This window comes from Triturus cristatus, chromosome 3_2, assembly GCF_964204655.1.
Source record: "Triturus cristatus chromosome 3_2, aTriCri1.1, whole genome shotgun sequence".
In the NCBI taxonomy this organism is placed as follows: domain Eukaryota; kingdom Metazoa; phylum Chordata; class Amphibia; order Caudata; family Salamandridae; genus Triturus; species Triturus cristatus.
The window spans coordinates 202,792,330-202,811,773 of record NC_140584.1 but is presented as its reverse complement, the minus strand read 5'-3'; the positions used below and the strand labels follow the sequence as shown (position 1 = coordinate 202,811,773).

Below are 19,444 nucleotides of genomic sequence, written 5' to 3'. Positions count from 1 at the left end.
AACCTACAAGATTGCATATTGAAACTTGCCTGGCAGATGAGGACAGAAAAAAAAAAGAAAAAAAAAAAAAAAAAAAAAAAGTGTGCCATTTTCAAAATTGCGATTTGAAGTTTAAATTTACCATTATAGAGAATTTCAAATTAAAATTCATTTGAGCATAAACCGCACATCTCTATCTGCTCCCAATCCAAAATTATCACCTAATAAGTGTAATAAAGTCATCCAGTGTTAGTCAATGGAAGAGATAGGCTTAACAACAGTGAAAAACAGGACAGGTAAAACTTAAGTACACATGTCCTACATCTTTTAAATACCATGCACTCTGCCTTAGGAGCTGTTAGGGCCTAATTTAGGGTGAGTAATGTTTAAGGTCTGCCAAAAGGTTTATTTTGCCAGGTAGACATGGTTGTTTAAAACTGCACAACAGGCTGCAGTGGCAGGCCTCAGATATTTTTTTAAAGTCTACTTCAGTGGATGGAACAATCAGTGCTGCAGGCCCACTGGTAGTATTTAATTTACAGGCCCTGGTACATCTAGTATAATTTACTAGGGACTTACAAGCAAATTCAATGTGCCCATTAGTTGTATACCAATTTTACCATGCTTGAAGGAGAGTGCACAAGCACTTTAGCAGTGGCAAAGAGCAGAGTCCTGTGCAAACAAAAATAAATTCAGAAAAACAGGAGTGAAGGCTAAATGTTTGGTGGAATATCGCACCAAGGATGTCAGGTCTAACAGCTGCTTACTGAGATCAAATCTACATTCAAACTTGCATGCAGAGTGCATAAACTGTTACACTCTGATCATTCCCATAACCTTGACAGGAGGCTCACATATAAAGACAACAGATAGTAACATGCATATAACATGTGAATAGTTATCAACCAAGAAAGATTATTGAAAAACTCTCTTTCAATCAATCACTAAGGTGAAAGAAATTTGTGGCTGAAGCCAACAAGGGTTCAGGGACAATTTTCATGAGCAAACTCTCAATACGAGAGAAAATATTCTTGTTGCCGACTGCATTAAATGTATATTACCATACACCGGCCCATCAAACAAAATAATGTAAATTTTACAAAAACACCGGAACATTATAGATAATAACATTCCTTTATGCAGTATGGGAAAAAGCAAGCCATTAATTGTATTTACAAGGAAAAACAATTTGCATACTGAACTGATGAAAGCAGATATTGTAAATATGGATACGTAACAGCTAACACAAAAACAAGTGGAACTTTCTCATGTCTTCAGTATGAAATCGGGAACAATGTCTTAAAAAGGCTCACACCTGGTACACACTTTATCAGGAAAAACATTTTTTTGTTATGTCACACTACGTGTAACACAGAGAATGTAATGTACTTTTTGAAATGCCAGTGCGGGATACTATATGCTGGACAGATATCGCACACAATAAAAATCAGAATTAACAAACATGATTCAGATATTTAAAAAACTGAATTTAAAAATGTAGTAAGGCTAGACAATTCATGGAACATAGATATAGTTTCAATGAATTAAAATGCCAGGTTTTTGGGGTAGTTGAACCTTAGCCTGGGGGCAGAGTTTAAAATGGATGATCTTTACAAAGAGAAGCATGGCAGACAGAGAATTTGAAAATGCGTGCGTCCACAGATCTGAATGAATATTTAATGTTGGCACTCTTTGTTTTTAGGTCTCGCCTGACCCAGCGCAGGCGCTGGTCTGGCGAGACTTATTGAGAGGGCTCCAAAAAGTGCTACCAGGCCAGCCTGGAGCTACAGTGCATGGGCGCGGGCGCCGCGCTTTACCGCGATTACATTCACTTTCGCAGCTGCGCGGCCGCTTTGCATAGCCAATAGGTCTTGCTTTTGAGACCTTATAAGTATTTAGTTATGCAACTGTTGCATGGCTAAGGTCCCAAAGGCGAGACCTATTGGCTATGCCAATGCTTGTTTAAAATGAAAGGTGCTGACAGAGTCACATGATCAGGAAGTGTCTGCAAGAAGTGGGGTTAAAACAGACACGAAGGTGAACTTTAATGTTATGGCGTGGCAGACCGCCACAAGGACAGGAATACATACTGCAATTCAGTTTTGATACGAAATGTTGAGTAAGATTGTTACATTTTATTATATTGTATGCAGTTATTCAATTATACTAATTTTGGCCAAACATTTGTATGTATATAAAAAAAGAATAAAATATTTGTTTATTTTACTTACAAGTTTAATCCTGACAAAGTGATTATTGTTTACATGAAATACATAGATGTTGTGCCCAACTTGGCTTTTTTTTGGACATGATAAATTGAAAAGAGATACGCAACCTAAAATTAACTGGAAGATGAACTGTTGTGTAATTTAAAAGAATACATTTCAAGTTTGTTAACGTAAATGTGCCTTCTTATAAGCAACACAATGTTGCCATAGTGTATGAAATACGTAATACCTCAAGCGAGAGACCAAACATAAACAACTATGCTTTTTTATAAACTTGTTTTTGTGCGATGAGAATTGAAACAGAAAAAGAAAAGAACTAGAAATGCTTCCTCGAGTCCTTGGCATCTCTCAGACAAAAGGCTAACTGATGACATTTTCTCTTCTCTCTTTCACCTTGAGAATAGGTTAGGGCATCCCCCTGGTATATTTGTGGGTTTCCTTATGGTCTTGAATTCGCCTGAAAGGGTAATGTAGACTGCAAGGAGGCTCTAAGAGAGAGTCAACTATTGTGGGACTTTTGGACATGGCCCTTTTTGCTGGGTTATCCCCAAACTTTTTGCTTCTTCCTCCTATTTTTTCCTGACCTGGTGTTGTTGGATTTAGGACTCTGGGCACTTTACCACTGCTGATCAGTGCTAAAGCGCATACGCTCTCTGTGTAAATTGTGAACATGATTGGTTATCCATGATTGGCATATTTGATTTACTGATAAGCCCCCAGTAAAGTGCACTGAGTTTGCCAGGGCCTGTAAATAAAATGCGACTAGTGAGCCTGCAGCACAGATTGTGCCACCCACATGAGTAGCCCTGAAAAGGTATCTCAGACCCTAACCTTGCCTTTTCTTAGATGTAAGGCACCCCTATGGTATGCCCAAGGTACCCCCCTGAGCAGGGTGCAGTGTATGTGAAAGGTAGGACACATATTGGTGTGAGTGTCCTGATAGTGAAATACTGCCAATTTTGTTTTTCACTATCGAAAGGCTAACTTGCCCCATAGGATAGAATGAGAAATGCTTTGTAACATCTTACAAGCATAACTTGCCATTGGGACAAGATGGAAAAAAAAGTTTAGGCTCTCTGAACTCAGAATTTAACCGCTTAACCGCGGCGCGAATTCCGCCGAGGTGCGGCGGTTTGAAAACGTGGGCGCGTCGGCCAACAGACGTGCGCAGCACTAGCCAGGTAGTGCTCGCGACAGCCGTTGGCCGACGGGAGGACGTAGGGGGTTAATAACACATCTTTTAGTAAAGATGGTTTTTAAATGGTGTGTTTGAAAATACCACTTTTAGAAAGTAGGCATTTTCTTGTTTAACCATTCTGTGTGCCTCTGCCTGTTTGTGTATTGACTGTCTGGCTTTGGAGTGGCAGAGGCTCAGGATGTGCATTTACTGTAGACAGACACTTGGAGGGTTGAGGTGTGCTTGGCCGTTCCTGGATGACTCAGAGCTGGGCTGAATAGACCTTGGCTGAATTTAGATTAGTGGGAGGAGATTTCCTCGCACCTGAATAGGGCCTGTCTCCCTTGCACAAAGCTGTGTCCACCCCCTGTGGTCATACTGCACCAGTGAGGACAGAACTCATTCTGACTGGGCTCAAAAACCCTTGCACAAAAAGAACAAAGACATTTTTGGGTATAAGACCGCAGTACTTTAGCTTACTTCTGAACTCAAGAGGAACCTTAGCCAAGGAGAAGAGCTGAACAGCTGTGAGGAGGACTACTGCCCCTTTGCTGTGTGCAGTGTGGGGTTGGCTTGCAGTTGCTGTTTCTGCCAAGGAAAGGACAAGGACTGGATCTTTGTTTTGAACATGCTTGAAGAAGATCTCCAAGGGCCTATGTGTGCTGACCTCCTATTCTGAAGTCTCAGGGACACAAATACTTCATCCTCAGCTCTCCTGAACTCTGTTGCTGAGAGTTCTGACCTACCAGGAGGGGCCTATTCCAGTTCTGGGCATCTGGGGGTTGTGCTTGCTGCTGCGAGCTGGAAGAAACCTAAAGAACTGAAGAAATCGTCGCATCGCTCTTCTTGCGGCTGTTTTTCCGATGCAGCACCGCTGTGCAAGAAGAATCTCATGGATCGCCGTGCCGCTGCCAAAACCGACGCAAAGCCAGTTGCCGTTGCAAGAACCGATTCATCGAGGGATCGCGGCTGAAAAATCAACGCAGCCCCGTTCAACGCCACTTCATTGATAACCAAGGCATCTCAGATTTCCACATATCATACCAGTGCAGCAAGTTTTCCGATGCATCACCCGCGGACCAGAACCGTCTTGGAGTCGACGCATCACTTCCCCCTACAGACCGGATTCAACGCATCACTTATCCTGGGTGCAGCCGAACTGTTGCATCGCCTCTGCATGGTCTCAGGAGCTGATGCATCTCTTTGTTTCTCGATGCTTCCCATCTCTGCGGCTCTTTGGCCTAGTGAATTTTGACGCATCTATAGGTACTTTGTGAGAAGTCACGCATCCATAGTTTTCTATGGACTCAGTTGTTTGAAACCTTTCTAAAGTCATATTCTTATTAGATGTATGTCGGATTTTTGTTGTTTTGGTCTCGTTGAGTTTAGATAAAGATACTTTATTTTTCTTAAACTGTTGTGGTGTCCATTTGTGGTGTTATCACTGTATTGCTGTATGTTTTGAGTCCAAATACTTTACACATTGCCTTTGGTATAAGTCTGTCTGCTCATGCCAAGCTACCAAGGGGGTGAGCAGGGGTTATCTAAAGTGTGCATCCCCCTTACCCTGACTAGAAGCAAGGGTGCCTATTTCTATTTGAACAAAGGTGCCTACCTTTGCCAACTAGAGACCCCCATTTCTAACAGGGACTCTACAATTGATGGTTGTGGTTGCAGTTGAGAAAGGGCTCAGTTCTCAATCCATTGAGTAGTCCATCAGACATGATTTAAACTAGGCTATGGGACTCCTTGGACTCCAGCAAACCAGAATAGGTGCTCCAGTGATGCATCACCATTGATGATATTCAGTACTGTAGAGGGGCTGAGAGGAATCAACATGCATCAACTTTCTTTCGAAAGAAGAGGTCTCTTATGCTCAGCAGCGCAGTTACTATCCCATAGAAGAAGCAAAAAACAGACTGACAACCACTTACTAAGTGTGAATGGATGGCTTTGACTTTATATGTATCCACATCCACATATTGCATGTTTAGTTTTTTTAGGTATTCTTTAAGGGACCACTAGGCACAATGGACGTTCAATATGGTGGACCCTACACTGCTGATGTGCTAAAAATCAGATCAACAATCTTTACTATTCAGATATCAATGAGAAGGAAAGATTTTTACGTCAGACAGGATCTTGGACGTGGTCTATGTTTTGGGGTGTTCATCAATGTGGGCATTTGTGGAATTGTGCCATTCGACTTGGAGAAGGGGGGAGATTGACGGACTCTTCCTTTGCACTCTGAGAGCTGAGACTGCAGCAGAATAGCATACAGACACAAAGGCATGGATGGATGTCATCCATCTTCCGTTCCATCTTGCATGGTGAACTCGGCCTTCAAGATCCTGCCTCCTTTCCACAGAGACTTGATAAAGTCAGTCAATGACAAAAGAATGGTTATCTGGGAAGGAGAGTGCTCAGGGCAGCTACTGCTTCCCAAGTGAGCTGCTGGCACACTTCTCTGTCTTCTTTACTTCCCTCAGGCCCCCTCGCTTAACACACCCTGGCCTCTCCAGCATGTCCCTAGATCATTCTGTGTCAATGTTTAGACTCAGCAGGATTCAGAAGGCAGAGAGCTGCAATTAACACCTACTCATCCCTTGAACCCTGCTGAAGTATATCTGCGTGGTTACTCTTGCAGGTCGAACAGGACCGTCATTCCTCCTCCTGCTGCTGCCACTGCAGCCCCACAGAGCAAGGTGGCGCCAGGAAGGACTCGATCAGAATATGTGCAGCCATAGGGAGCCTTGATTCACAGCTGCTGCTGAGAGGTAGAGAGTCAAATGCATAAGTGAGCATACGTGAATAAGTGTGTGTGTGTATGTGTGTGTGTGTCTGCCAATTTGTGTTAAGATATGACTTTACTACTATGTCATTGCCCTATGATAATCTGGCCATTTAGGGTTAATGGACTTTAGGGAATTTTTGCACCAATCTGGCTACTAAATACAAAATAGGAGCCCATCCACTACATAATGTGGGTATTATTAAGACATTCTGGACATCACTGGCATACGAGGGATCTATCAGTGATAGCCTGTGAGCTCTGTTGCAATATTCTCGCTATCAAAGGCGTGACAGGTGCCCACCCATGACTTACCATGAGCTTGCATGTGGCACTCTCCTACCAGAGGCCTATTTTGGCCATTATGGCTATGAAAGGTATATTAAAGGCTCATCCAAGACATACTGTTGGACTTATTGGTGAACCTGTCACCAGTGAGTGCATAACGAGTGCTCTGGTGCAACAGGTATTGTCCTTGATGTAGTGGGTTGATTCCCGCTGTAACTTTGATTATCCCTCACATAATGGTTGCTACAATTCCAGCCATATGCTGAACTTCCCTGGTATCTGCAGGGTCAGACTGATTTGCATATGGCCATGTCTGAACTGGTTTGATGGAGTGAGCTAAAGAATGATGATGGATTAAACCCAGGTCAGTTGACTGGGGGTGAGTGCTTGCAATGTTCAACACTCCGTCCATCATCCCCTTTGGTTTTGCTTTCAACTTCCCTGGTATGTCCTGATGATGATAAATAGGTAGGTCCATGTGTGACAGTAATAGATGTTGGTGCTTGCTGAAGACGACGGATTTATCCTTGAGGACTAATTATACTATTTATTTTCAGGAAAATGACAAGCATCTGTTTGGGGGGAAATAGCTGTATTGATAGGAAATGAAATGATGATGTTTCAGATAAAATAACTGCATTTCTGAAATATATTTCAAGCTTACATTTGAGGAAGAATTCATGCAGAGTTTTTCAAGTTTACTGCTGTGTTTTTGTAGCAGGGAGTACCTACTGCCGTATTTCAAAACTGATTGGGTGGCATTTCATTGCTTATATTGGTAAAGGTTTTTATGGTAGTATCACTACAATTGTCTGAAGCCTGAAAAGGTAAGATTGGTGTAATATGTCTGTATCCTAATCATGTAAACTTCATATAATGTAACTGTCACATTACTGTACACGCCTATAGGAATTGTCTAGCTCTGCTGTCGATGGCATACGATCGAGATTTGGGTAACATTAGAATTTTCTACCTTCCATATAAATTCTGTGTTACAACAAATGGCTGAAACTCAACTTGGAAAAGGCAGGATGGAAAGAGGACATGAAAAATATGCTATATTCATTTTGAAAAATAGTATGTAATGATATTACAAACAAAACATTTTAAACTTTGTATAATGTGTAGAGAGGTTAGCCAGTTTTAAAGAAATTAAACATGAGGGAATGGCTTGTCTTGTACACTACAAAAGTATTGTAATACATATATATAGTGTTCCTTTAGTAAATTTATGTAAACTCTGTACTCTAAAATGCAGCAAGTGACCTGGACTTTTTAAATATTTCTCTAAGAAAAGAACCCTTTGCAGGCTCTCTAATTAAAGTTCAGCTCACTCAATTTGTTTTTATACTTTTAAAGAACACCAGCCGTAACTATGTTAGGAGAACTTGATAAGGAGTGACTGTTGCAGGGAATTCAAAATTTGGGAAGTTGCACTTATTGAATTGATGTTGTCTCCAAAGAAATTCAGGGTTTTGTAATATAGAATTTGGCAGACGTCCAGTCGACCTTCTTTGGCGTGAACACTAGTGAATACACTCTAAAAGGGACAGGTTCATCAACCACCATCTTTAAGCAGTTGATTTATGTCTACCAAATGTTAAATAACCCCCTTTACTTATTAGTGAGCTATCCTATAGGAACAAAAGGGTGCAAAGGCTGGTGCCATTCTCGGCCCATGGGAAGTCTCATTAGAGGCAACCGCAATAGAAAAGACAACAAAAGAAAAATATAGGAGTGAAGACGGTAATGCTACAGGACCAGATCTGTTCTTAAACAAGGAGCATGTTTTCATTCAATACTACAGTTTTATCCTTGCAGAAAGGTTTGGGAAACACAGCTGTCTGTGTCACTCCGTCACTAAGCCACAAGACTTACAAAAAGACTTTTGCAAGGTATGTGATGAAAACAACCTGTTGTCTGGATACAGACCGATTATAAATGGAGATCAGCGGCATGCACAAAAAGTGGAAATCTTGAATCAAGAAGTCCTAGTTTCAAGTCTTTACTCCATTTGTTCTAGCGATATATAAAGGGGTTTCTCTTGATTGCTGCTGTTAGGACTTTCCTATTTTTTGTCTCCTTTGTTGCATGTATGATAAGCCTCCTTTCAAATAAAATTTCGATATTTGAAAAATAATATGCAGTTTTTATAAAGAAAGATCTGTTCATCAACAGTTTTTAGTTGGTATCTTAGTGGAATTACAAAAGTTTAAGGTGGCCAATCAGGCAGCAATATAGGATCGCAAAGACAGAAAGGCAGTCTCTCCTGATCTGTTTTGACCCTTACACTCTGAAATGACCTGCCTCTTGATATGTTTTTCACTTATAACTTCTCACAGACTGGCAAACAAAATTAAGACCTGGCATTTGTGTCAGAAACACTAGCTGCCACCCCGTCCATCTTGGCTAACACTCGTAATAAGGAGCCTTTGAGTATTTATGCATTATATAAAGCTTTCCATGATTTGACTATTGTTTTTAAACCTCCTATTAACATAGGTCACCATTTAGTGCTTACTTTACCAAAGTTTTACCTCGATCCAAGTGCGAGAAAGATCCAACAACAAAGTCAAGAGTAGAAACAGCCAACAGGAAGAGCAGCAACAACTGGAGACGTATTATCCACTTCACGCCGGCCAGGTTGATGCCGAGCAATCCCAGCAGCACGGCCAGGGATATCCCTCTCACTGCCCAAATGTTGCTGAAGCTCAAAAGCTCGGCGATTGACTCCGCAAACCCAGTGGCATACATGGCACCTGCAACACACTGAAGAAGATTTGTAGGATATTAATGTGCAATCGTATAGAGGCATCTCAATCTGGCCACAGACGCATATCCACTCACAATCTTTGTACTTGAATTCTAGAGAGAGAATGAATCAGGAAGAAAGCTGAAAATGCAGTTGTGACCTCGTGAGCAAAGTTTGTATTTGTAACAGACAGTAGTCAGAAGGGTTTACATGCCACTTTTTACATTCTTTAAACATACTTATATTGGTTGTAAACTAGGTTTCTGCTGCATAGTTTTCTAATAAAAATGGATGCTACATTGACTAATACCACAGAGATTGTGTGTGAGTGTAAAAAATATTAAGAGTTTCAAGTGACTCTTTATGTAAATGCATTTATTAACTTTCAGAATCTTACAAACCACAATCGCCATTTGGTTCAAGTACTATGTTTGATGTTTTAACAAGAATGAAGATGGTTGCATTTAAAATGTGTGTAATAAAATGTGTAAAAGTGAATATTCCATTAACCATCTTAATAACAAGCGGATCTTGGGTGTAACACCATTTGTACATATTTGGCCAACGTGTAGCTGCAGCTATTGATGGTAGCATTGCATAGTCATGAAGTCTTCATTTTCATAGTAAGAACAAGCTAGAAACCCAGTGGTATCCGCATTGATGATTCTAAGCGGCCAAAGAGCGGTATTGTTGTTGAGAGTGAAATAACACAGTCCTCTATGCGGGCAATAATAAATGGGTCACTCCTAAGGAACCGGACAGTTCCACAGATGACATAGCTGGAATCTTCTAGAGTGATCACACAACAGTTTGGTAACAAGGGTGTGGGATTCTTCGGTGGATTCACATCGTCATATGAGTTCGTCATGTTCCAGAGGTAAACACCCACAAAATGTACAAAGTAACATATTTAAGGATGTGTATGTAACACTGCGTAGGTATTTTATTTAGGTCCCTCAAGCTCAAGGCTAGTAACAGGAAACTCCCCTAGACTGAGTGGTTCTCTTTTTCAGCTCGAAATCCTTCACTTTCAAAGTTATAGGAGTTTTCTTTGCCGACCATCTCCCTTTGCCTGTTTTAGTTTTCCTACCGGCGGAGAAAGATTCATCAGAGGATTATTGTCTCCGTGGTAATAGAAACACTTCAGACTGGTTTAATCCATCGTTATTCTGCTCACGACGCCACCCCAGTTCAGACATGGCCATATGCAAATCAGTCTTGACCCTGTGCCTCATGGGAACAGTCCAGCCCGAACTGCCAAGCCATGTCTTCCCTGGACCGGAATCAAGCATCCTAGGACCGGTTTCGGGGTTTCACCCCTCTTCAGCCAGGATAGCTTGACTCCAGTGGCGTAGTGAGCACGGGACCCACATCTGGGCATACCCTTCCCACATAGGGCGAACAGCAAAACACACAAGATGATGGACGGAATGTTGGACATTGTCAAAACATTCACCCCCAGTCACAGATCTAGGTTTAATCCATCGTTATTTTGCTCACCACGCCACCCCAGTTCAGACATGGCCATATGCAAATCAGTCTTGACCCTGTGTCTCATGGGAACAGTCCAGCCCGAACTGCCAAGCCATGTCTTCCCTGGACCGGAATCAAGCATCCTAGGACCGGTTTCGCGGTTTCACCCCTCTTCAGCCAGGATACCTTGACTCCAGTGGCGTAGTGAGCGCGGGACCCACGTCTGGGCATACCCTTCCCACATAGGGCGAACAGCAAAACACACACGATGATGGACGGAATGTTGCACGTAAAGAGTCCAGTACGGTTAGAGGAGTAAGGAGAGTAAGTGTACAACAGAATTTTAAGCACGCTTCACGCTGCAACAGTTGCATTCACTCTCTCTCGGCGGGGGGGCTCTTTGCGATCAGTCTCTCTCTCACACACTTAGTTAAGCCTTCATCTCCTTCCTCTGTGAAACACTCCTCCCTCATCACAGTCCTGTAAGGTTAACACAGTCAGTGCTTAAGAGGGGATGTAAGGGTAGGAGACCCTCCTCTGCCTTGAACGTCCTCATACTCCCTTTAGCTTGGAAGCGGGCTCCAGGTTGAGGGCCTCTTCGGGACTTTCTTATAGCTGCACCTCTAGCCCCTGGGAGCCAGAGATGGGCCCTTGGCCAGGAGCCTCAGCCATGGGCAGATGTCTGGGGTTGGCACCCTCTCTGTGATGGCAAATAGTGGTTTGTACTAGCCACATCATTTTTCTTTTTCTTTTCTTTATTTTATTTTATTTCCACCTCACTCACTGAATTGTGAGACCTGATCTGGTGCGGTTGGTTGTACAAGGAGGGTAGAGCATGTTAAACAGGGGATACTCAGAGGTAAAAAAAACTCTGATGTGTTCTGGTTATGGGACTCTGTGTCAGTGACAGAAGTACTGTGAGATGGTATTGTGTCATTCATGAGTACTGGCGATGCAGTACTAGGTGAAAGTGTACCAGGCGAATGGTGCCTGGTTGCTACATCTAGACATAACACTTTCATCAACAACACTTTTCATGTTGCAATGGTAAAGGTGAAACTACAGGTCCCAGAATTCAACTGTTCTTGGCTGCAAAGAGTGGCTTTAGCTCCCTGCTCGCTGTGCAAATACTGAACAACCCTGGGGACAGCACATAAGGGTATCTGTGGTTCACTGTCTCATACCAGAGCATGCTGGTGTCTACAATTCTGTATCTAACTGCAGGGAATACTGTAGATCTCTGCTTGTCGCAGAGTATGGCATGCTGATATCTAAAAACACATTGCACAAGGGCTTGAAATAAATAGAAGTGCAGGGGCTCACTATACCACAGTACCGGTTTGCCCCCTTTTAAAGGAAAGGAGTGCAGTTAACTCAATACCTGCCTATTGAAAGCATTGCATTAAAATACAATACAAACTTATTTATAGAGTGTACAGCTGCTTTCAAAGAAGCATCCCGGTGGTAGCAGCAAGTAACCGATAAATAGCTAAAGAAAGATTACAAGACAAATTGAAAATGAAACATCTTCAAGTTTTTTCTAAAAATGGATTCGGATGGAGCTAACCGAAGACTGCGCGGGCGGGAATTCCAAAGCCTGGCCGTGAGATACACAAAAGATCTTCCACCTCTCCTAGCTCTGCAAAACCGGATAATGTGAAACAGTTTTATACTGTTGGATCTCAAGGCTCTGGTTTGAGAATAGGCCTTGAGTCTTTTCCTTAGGTAGAAGGGACCTTTATGTTCAAGAGTTAGTGGGGCAAAGGTGAAGGCCAATGGAGTGGTTGCAGTTAGGGGAACAGAGTCAAACTCGTCAGAATTTTCAAAATTAGACACGCTGCGGTGTTTTAAATAATCTGAAGGTGGCGGGTCAAATACGCCAGAAGGCCCAAATATAGACTGTTAGCAAAGTCTAATTTCGAAGTCACCTAAGAGTGCACCTCAAAGGATTTAAGAGTTGCAAAGCAGCTAGCAGATGTTACTTTGACTGTAAGTTCAAAAGAGACATCCAAATACATTTTAATACCTAGGTTCCTAGAGGATAAGGCGGTGGAAGGGGGGTTCCCAGCTCAGAAGGCCACCTGTTACAAAAGTCAGGGCAGAATTTAGCTTCAAAGGAAAGAATATCTGTTTTATCGGGGTCAAGCTTAAGACAGTTATTGCTCATCCAATCACCCACTAATTTAAGTGAAAGTTTATAAGAATTAAGGGCTTCCATTTTAGTTTCCTGAAAGGATAGGAGGAGCTGAGTATCATCAGCATATGAGATCACCTGCATACCCCAGGATTGGACAAGAATCACTAAGGGCTCCAGATAAATATTAAAGAGAGTGGGACTCAGAGAAAAGCCCTAAGAAACTCTGCAATCAAGAGGCTTTGAGGAAGAAGTAAAAGGAGACCACAGGGCGGACTGTGTCCTGTCATCCCAAAAAATTCAAACCAGGACACGGCCTGACCTTGAATTCCCAATTTACTGAGCCTGATATGGAGACTCGCAAGATTTAGCTAAAGAATCTTAGAAATATATGGGATTAAAATTGGTGACATGAGAGCCAAAAGTAGGAGTAAAACAACATTGGGATCTACATTTTGCATAGGAAACTGATCCTAGATGTTTGTTGGAACTGGCACTTTCTGGTTGGCTGAGGCAGTGCCCCAGCCAGGCAGAACCTACCATTCCTGGCGGGTATTACACACATTGTATAACCTGCACTCAACCTTGGGTCGCTTGGCACTGAGCAGTCAGGCCTACCACAGAGGAAACAAGTAAAGCATTGGCACAGCACTCACTCATGATAGATACTTACAGCGTCACAAAAGAGACTTCACACGTGATGTATGTAAATAACGTTTGTATTCAACACACATAATGATCAACACATCATAAGCATCAGGTATTTCTTGGCATAAATCCCATTGGGAATTATTACAAGCAGTACTAGGCCCAGCTGTGTTCAAATGACATCAGTAATATGCACACTTGGGAAAGATCCTAATCTACACTCCCCCACAACACCCGTTAATACCAAGCCCACCCTAGCAATTCTTATAACTCTATACCACACAGTTATATCACACTTTTTAGCAGCACCACGGGCCTAGGCCACGCGGGTAAAACCTATGTCAAACATAATGCTATTCTGGCAAAAAATCTATGTATCAGGCAAACCGCCATCCAGTGTCATGAATCACAGGTGGTTCCCCACTGTCACTTCCACACACACACTCACTCTGCACCGTTACGTGGTGCAACGGATAGCAGACAAGTCCGCACGGAAGTGCTTGCACACATAAGCACTTACCACACTAATGCGGTGCACTCATGCCCAGCAGGTCAATGTGTTACACACTGCAGACCCCGTGGCCCCAAACCTCCCTTCGTCCTCCAACTCACCCCGACTGTCCTACAGCCACAGATTGGAGTCATGAACATGCAGTCGGCGTGTCGCAAAAGAGAAATGCAGCACAATCAACAAAGCGGGCCATGTGGGTCCAACAAACGGTGAATCCGCTCACCACCAACAAGACACGTATACGTGGCAAAGCCCCCACGATGAGGGGGCCCCACGCCTTCAACGCGGGACAGACGTCGAGCTCCGCACAAGACAATCCGGTCTTAGGGCACAGTTCTTAGTTCCATGACCACGCTGCACTACCAGTCAGAATTCAGAAGACAATGTGGGCACTTGAGAGGGCAGCGCACTTCAGGTGTCACAGGTAGACAGTGTGGGTCCCTCTTAGGAGATCTTTGCTGTCCCTGAGACCTGTGAAAGAACAGGAGGAAAGCTCAACAAGCCCTTGGAGAGCACACTTCAGGGTGCCAAACAGCCGCAGGTAGTTGGCCCAGGCCAGCCACTATTCAGGAGGGCACGCAGTCCCTTTCAATAGCAGTAATTCTCCTTGTGCACAACAGAGTCCTCTGGCAATGTGCATCATGTAGTGCAGGTTCTCCAGTCCTATGTCCCCATAAGCTTATCTCACCCCGTGCTGAAGTATGGCACCAGTAGTTATACTAGAGTGTGCTTTGAAGTTAGGGGTGGTTCAAAGGGTCTCCTTTTGAACCACAGTTGTCTCCCCTGAATTTCAGTATGTCTGCCATGAGGCTGTAGAATGTAGATCTTTATTTTAGTGGGGTCATGATTTGGCTCTAGAGGCCAAGTGTCAAAACTTCTTCCTCCAATCTCTCCAGCCAGCCCGCAAATGGAAGAGGTCTGTTGTTCGAGTTCCATGCCCTGTGTTTTATAGCTGTCACTGGGGAATGCCCAGATGTGCTCCTCCAACCTCTAGTGTGGACTGGAGCCAAGCACCAAGGCACACAATGAGTTTAGAGCACAGAAATTGCCAATTTCTAGTAGTGGCATTTCTGTATGAATAACGACAAAGCCACCTTCACCACTGGCACAGGGTTGTCGCTGCGAATCCAATGATATGAAACATTGCTCCACTGCAATCCACTATTGCAGTCTGAAGTGATTTAATGCATTCCCCATGTTAGCATATGGGAAGACCAAACCTCATAGGCAGTGAAAACACGCAAAGGTATTCCTCACTACCTGGGCAGGGGACACACATGTGTACCTGCCTTGCCTTTCACCTTCCACTCGCTTCACCCCTTAAGAAGTACCCTCGGGGTACTCGGGTGAAGGTGAAAGATTCATCTCAGGATGGCTAGTGACTTTAACAGGCCAGTCTGATTAAACGCGCAATTGAGCGCGTCAGCCTGCAATGGCAGGCAGAACACGTCTTTAAGCGCACAATCAGTGAAAAGTACACACCAGCCTGTAATGGTAGGTTGGACATGTATTTAAGAGCACCATCTGTGCAAAGCGCATACCAGCCTGCAATGACAGGCCGGGCACGTAGTTAGGAGCACCATCAGTGCAAAGCGCATACCAGCCTACAATGGCAGGCTGGATACATATTTACAAGCACCCCTGATGTGAGTGTGTATACCAGCCTGCAATGGCAGGCCGGACCCAGGTTTTAAAACATAATCGGTGCGAGTGTGTACCCACTGGCTGGCCATGGCAGACCTGACTGACGTTTTGGAAACCTCAGGGGAGCACCACATCCTAACATGTTTCGGAAGGGCGCGTGCACTTTCACACTGCACTTACACTAGGAAAGTACCCCAGGCCCTTAACAAGAGAATTGGCCACACCCAGGAAGTGTCCCATCGGGAGAGCCGACCCCCTGGGTAGGGAAAACCCAAATGGGGTTTCAGCCCTACCCGGGCAGTGTGCATGCAGATGTACCTACACGGCCACTCATCAAACTGTTGGTGGTAAATGGCCCTCTCAGGGTTGGCTACGGCGTGAGACCAGTCACCCTGAGTATGAGACATTTTTGACAGGCTTTTCAGGTGGGTGGCACAATCAGTGCAGTATCACCCTAGTAGCCAGTGTCGCAACCTCCCTGGGTATGTGGTGTACCTTTTAACAGGGCACTCACAGGTACGACACCCTAACCCAATCAAGTAAGCACCCTATCCTGACATGTGCAGAAAGGGTGAACGCACTTCCCCGCTGCAGTACAGTGGGATAGTGCCCAGAGTTCTAAGGACAGGAAAAAAGAGTTGGTACAAACCTGGAGGACAAAAAGCTAAAGGTTTTAGGGAAATCCCCTTAAGAAGGGCCATGTCCAACAATGTTTTGAAGGTTATTAAAAAAGAAATCAGAGAGTTTTTCACAAAGGTTTGCTGAAAGGTAGGTTTATTCTGTACGGCACTAGAAGAAAGAAATGAATTTACAATTGTATAATACTCCTGTGGTTTGGTAGAAGCAAAAGCAATTGTGCAGGAGATGTACGCCTTATACCATCTACAAATAGATCTACGAAACCTTTTCAGGGCAGTCTTATACGCATTTTTGGCCTCCGAGTCATATGATTTCTCCACAACAGTTCTAAACGTCGGCATTGAGATTCTTCCTCTTTTAAGGGAGTCGAAAACCACGGAGCAGCTGGCGCGGATCTTTTGCTAATCGAAGTTTTTTTTAGGAACGATAAGATCAAGGGCCTCATGTAGGTAGCGAAATACCGGTCGGTAACGGCCGAAATTCGGTAAATATCCCGTTACCGACCGGTATTGAGATAGTTGAGATGTAGGAGGCCAAAAACACATATTCGGTAAATATGAATCGGTAAATACCGATTCAAGTTTACCGACTTCAAAAACACCGCTTCCAATTTACCGAATTCATATTTACCGAATCGGTAAATATGAAGTGGTAAATATGAAGTGGTAACACGGAAAAATGAGATGTATGTAAATTCGGTAATTAAGAAATCCTCCAAAATCGGTAAATAAGAGTCGGTAATTAACACTGATAGAAAGCAGGTGGTAATTTCCAACAGTGCATTTAAGCAATCCCAAAATGCAACAGCATGGACAACATGGCCGCTCTGTATGTCATTGCAAGGCGGATACGTCTACAGGCTGCAGGACTGAGGATATGGAGACGGGAGGAACGGATCTACAGACAGCGCATCACACTCTTCCAACTCACTGACGCAGAGATACATGAAAGGTACAGGCTACACCCCGAAACCATCTTGGACCTGATAAGGGACCTGCACCCACTCCTGGACCAGCCAACAAGAAGGGCCCATGCCATACCACCACATGTGCAGGTGCTCTGTTGCCTACACCTACTTGCATCTGGCAGTTACCAGGGGGTGATAGCTGCGGTGGGCGGTGTATCCCAGAGTTGCCTGTCCCGTTTCTTCAGGAAGTTCCTGGATGCCATGATGCAGAGAATGCACCACTACATCAGCTTTCCAAACACACAGGCTGAACGGCAGAAAACTAAAACTGACTTTTATCAAATGGCACAGTTCCCCCATGTCATTGGCTGCATAGATGGCACACACATCCCAATCTGCCCACCAGCTGCCACTGAGCACATCTACAGAAACAGAAAGTCCACCCACTCCATCAATGTGCAAGTAATCTGCGATGCAGGGAACATCATCACTGATATCGTTGCCAAATTCCCTGGGAGCACCCATGACTCCTACATCTTCCAGAACAGTGGGATCTACACACGACTGCTTGCGGGAGAATTTGGAGAAGGATACCTGCTAGGTAAGTAACAGTGAAGCTACATAGTACTCAGTGCCAAACATAGTGTATTGAGACATGTGACTGATGTCTCCCTCTTACTCACCTAGGGGACAGTGCATATGCCGTGCGGTCATTCATCCTCACTCCCTACCTACACCCATCAACCCAGAGCGAGAGACGATATAATGTGTCACACAAATCTACTCGCAATGTGGTGGAGCGCACGTTTGGACTGCTGAAGAGCAGGTTTCGCTGCCTCCATAAGAGTGGAGGTGCACGTCAGTACACACCCATCCTCTGCTGCAACATTATTGCGACTTGTGCAATGCTGCACAACCTTGCCACAAAGAGAGGCACAGAGGTCGAAATGACATATATTGAGGACAATGATGATGAGACTGCGCATGCAGAGGCCAACGCAGCAGGAGTACAAACAGCAACAGATGGAAGAGTGAGACGGGCAGAGATCACATCCAACTATTTCTGAATGAGTAAGGGGACACAGCCTGTAGTTGGATGCCATGACGTAGTTTAATCAGGCAGCACTACGCCACAACACAAAGGAAACTGTATTGAAACAACAATGAAATAATAAATCATGTGACTTAAGGGTTACTTCACCCAAATGTGTTATTGTTTTGCATGGGGCATTAATGTTTGCGGCCACGCGCAGCAGTGCGGGAAGGATTTGAGGGGGCGTCCTCAGTGGCTGGGGTACCTGTGGCACCACGGTGACGCCTGTTGCTCCGACGAGTGTCTGGGACGGGGGGGGTTATGCTGCTCCTGCTGGTCGTGTCTTCAGTGTCGCCAGCATCCAAAGCGCCAGTTGTTGCAGACTGGCTGGTGAGCAGCACTTCCAGTGCACTTGTGACCCTAACCATCCCCCTGGACACATCTGTGCTGCACTGTGCAAGGCCCTCCTGCATCGCCACAGAGCGCCTGCAGATCAGCGATGTGGCAGTTGCCAGTCGGTTCACTGCCCTCGAGGTCTGATCCTTCCTCAGATGTCCCCTGCGCCGTGTGGCCCTGTCCTCATCGAACCTTGAGCACAGCTCCATGATGGATTGGGACATGTCCCGCATGCCCGCTGCAATATCAGCAATGCCCCCTGCCATGGTGGTGATGCCCTTTTCAATGTTTCCAAAGGTGTTGTTCAGCCCACGCATCTGTCGCTGAACGGACACCATTGCCCTTGCCTGGACGCGTTGGATTTTCACCATGGTGCCCTCAAGACCTGAGAACACTCCATGGCCCTGCCCAAGGGGAGGTGGACTCTGCGGCCGAGCCCTGCGGCGCCGTCTGCCAACTGTGTGTTCTCCCTCAGACTCGGAAGGCACACTGGCATGGGTTGCATCCTGGGGTACAGTGGACGTTTCCGGGCCCCTCGACTCCTCGGATGATGAGTCGGTCACATCCAACCTAGCTGCAGGACGCCTCCTCAACCTGTGCTGTGCAGGAGGTGAAGATGGTGGTGACACCTGCAGGACTGGGGATGCAGGCAGGAGCGGCGATGCTGGCTGGGGTGGTGTAAGTGCCTGTGGTGCCGTTCCCTGGCCGGAACTGGTGGTGGCCTTCTCTGTGCTGGGTGTGTGGTGTGCCCTCTCTCCCTTCTCATGGCCAGTTCTGTGGGCAGTAGTGCCTGTGGACAGAAAAGCGACATCAGCTAAGTGTACCTGAAGCATTGATTTGCTGA

The 19,444-nt window shown here is 44.7% G+C and overlaps 1 protein-coding gene across 2 annotated transcripts in view; it reads right to left on the bottom strand.

The window, feature by feature from the left end:
- SLC12A8 (solute carrier family 12 member 8) overlaps positions 1 to 19,444 on the bottom strand; it is a 454,444-nt gene that overhangs the window by 217,158 nt on the left and 217,842 nt on the right. For both annotated transcript variants that reach the window (XM_085647509.1, XM_085647510.1), the window contains exon 5: positions 9,001 to 9,232. In XM_085647509.1, coding sequence (XP_085503635.1) covers positions 9,001 to 9,232 — 232 coding nt within the window. The remainder of the gene's footprint in view (positions 1 to 9,000; positions 9,233 to 19,444) is intronic.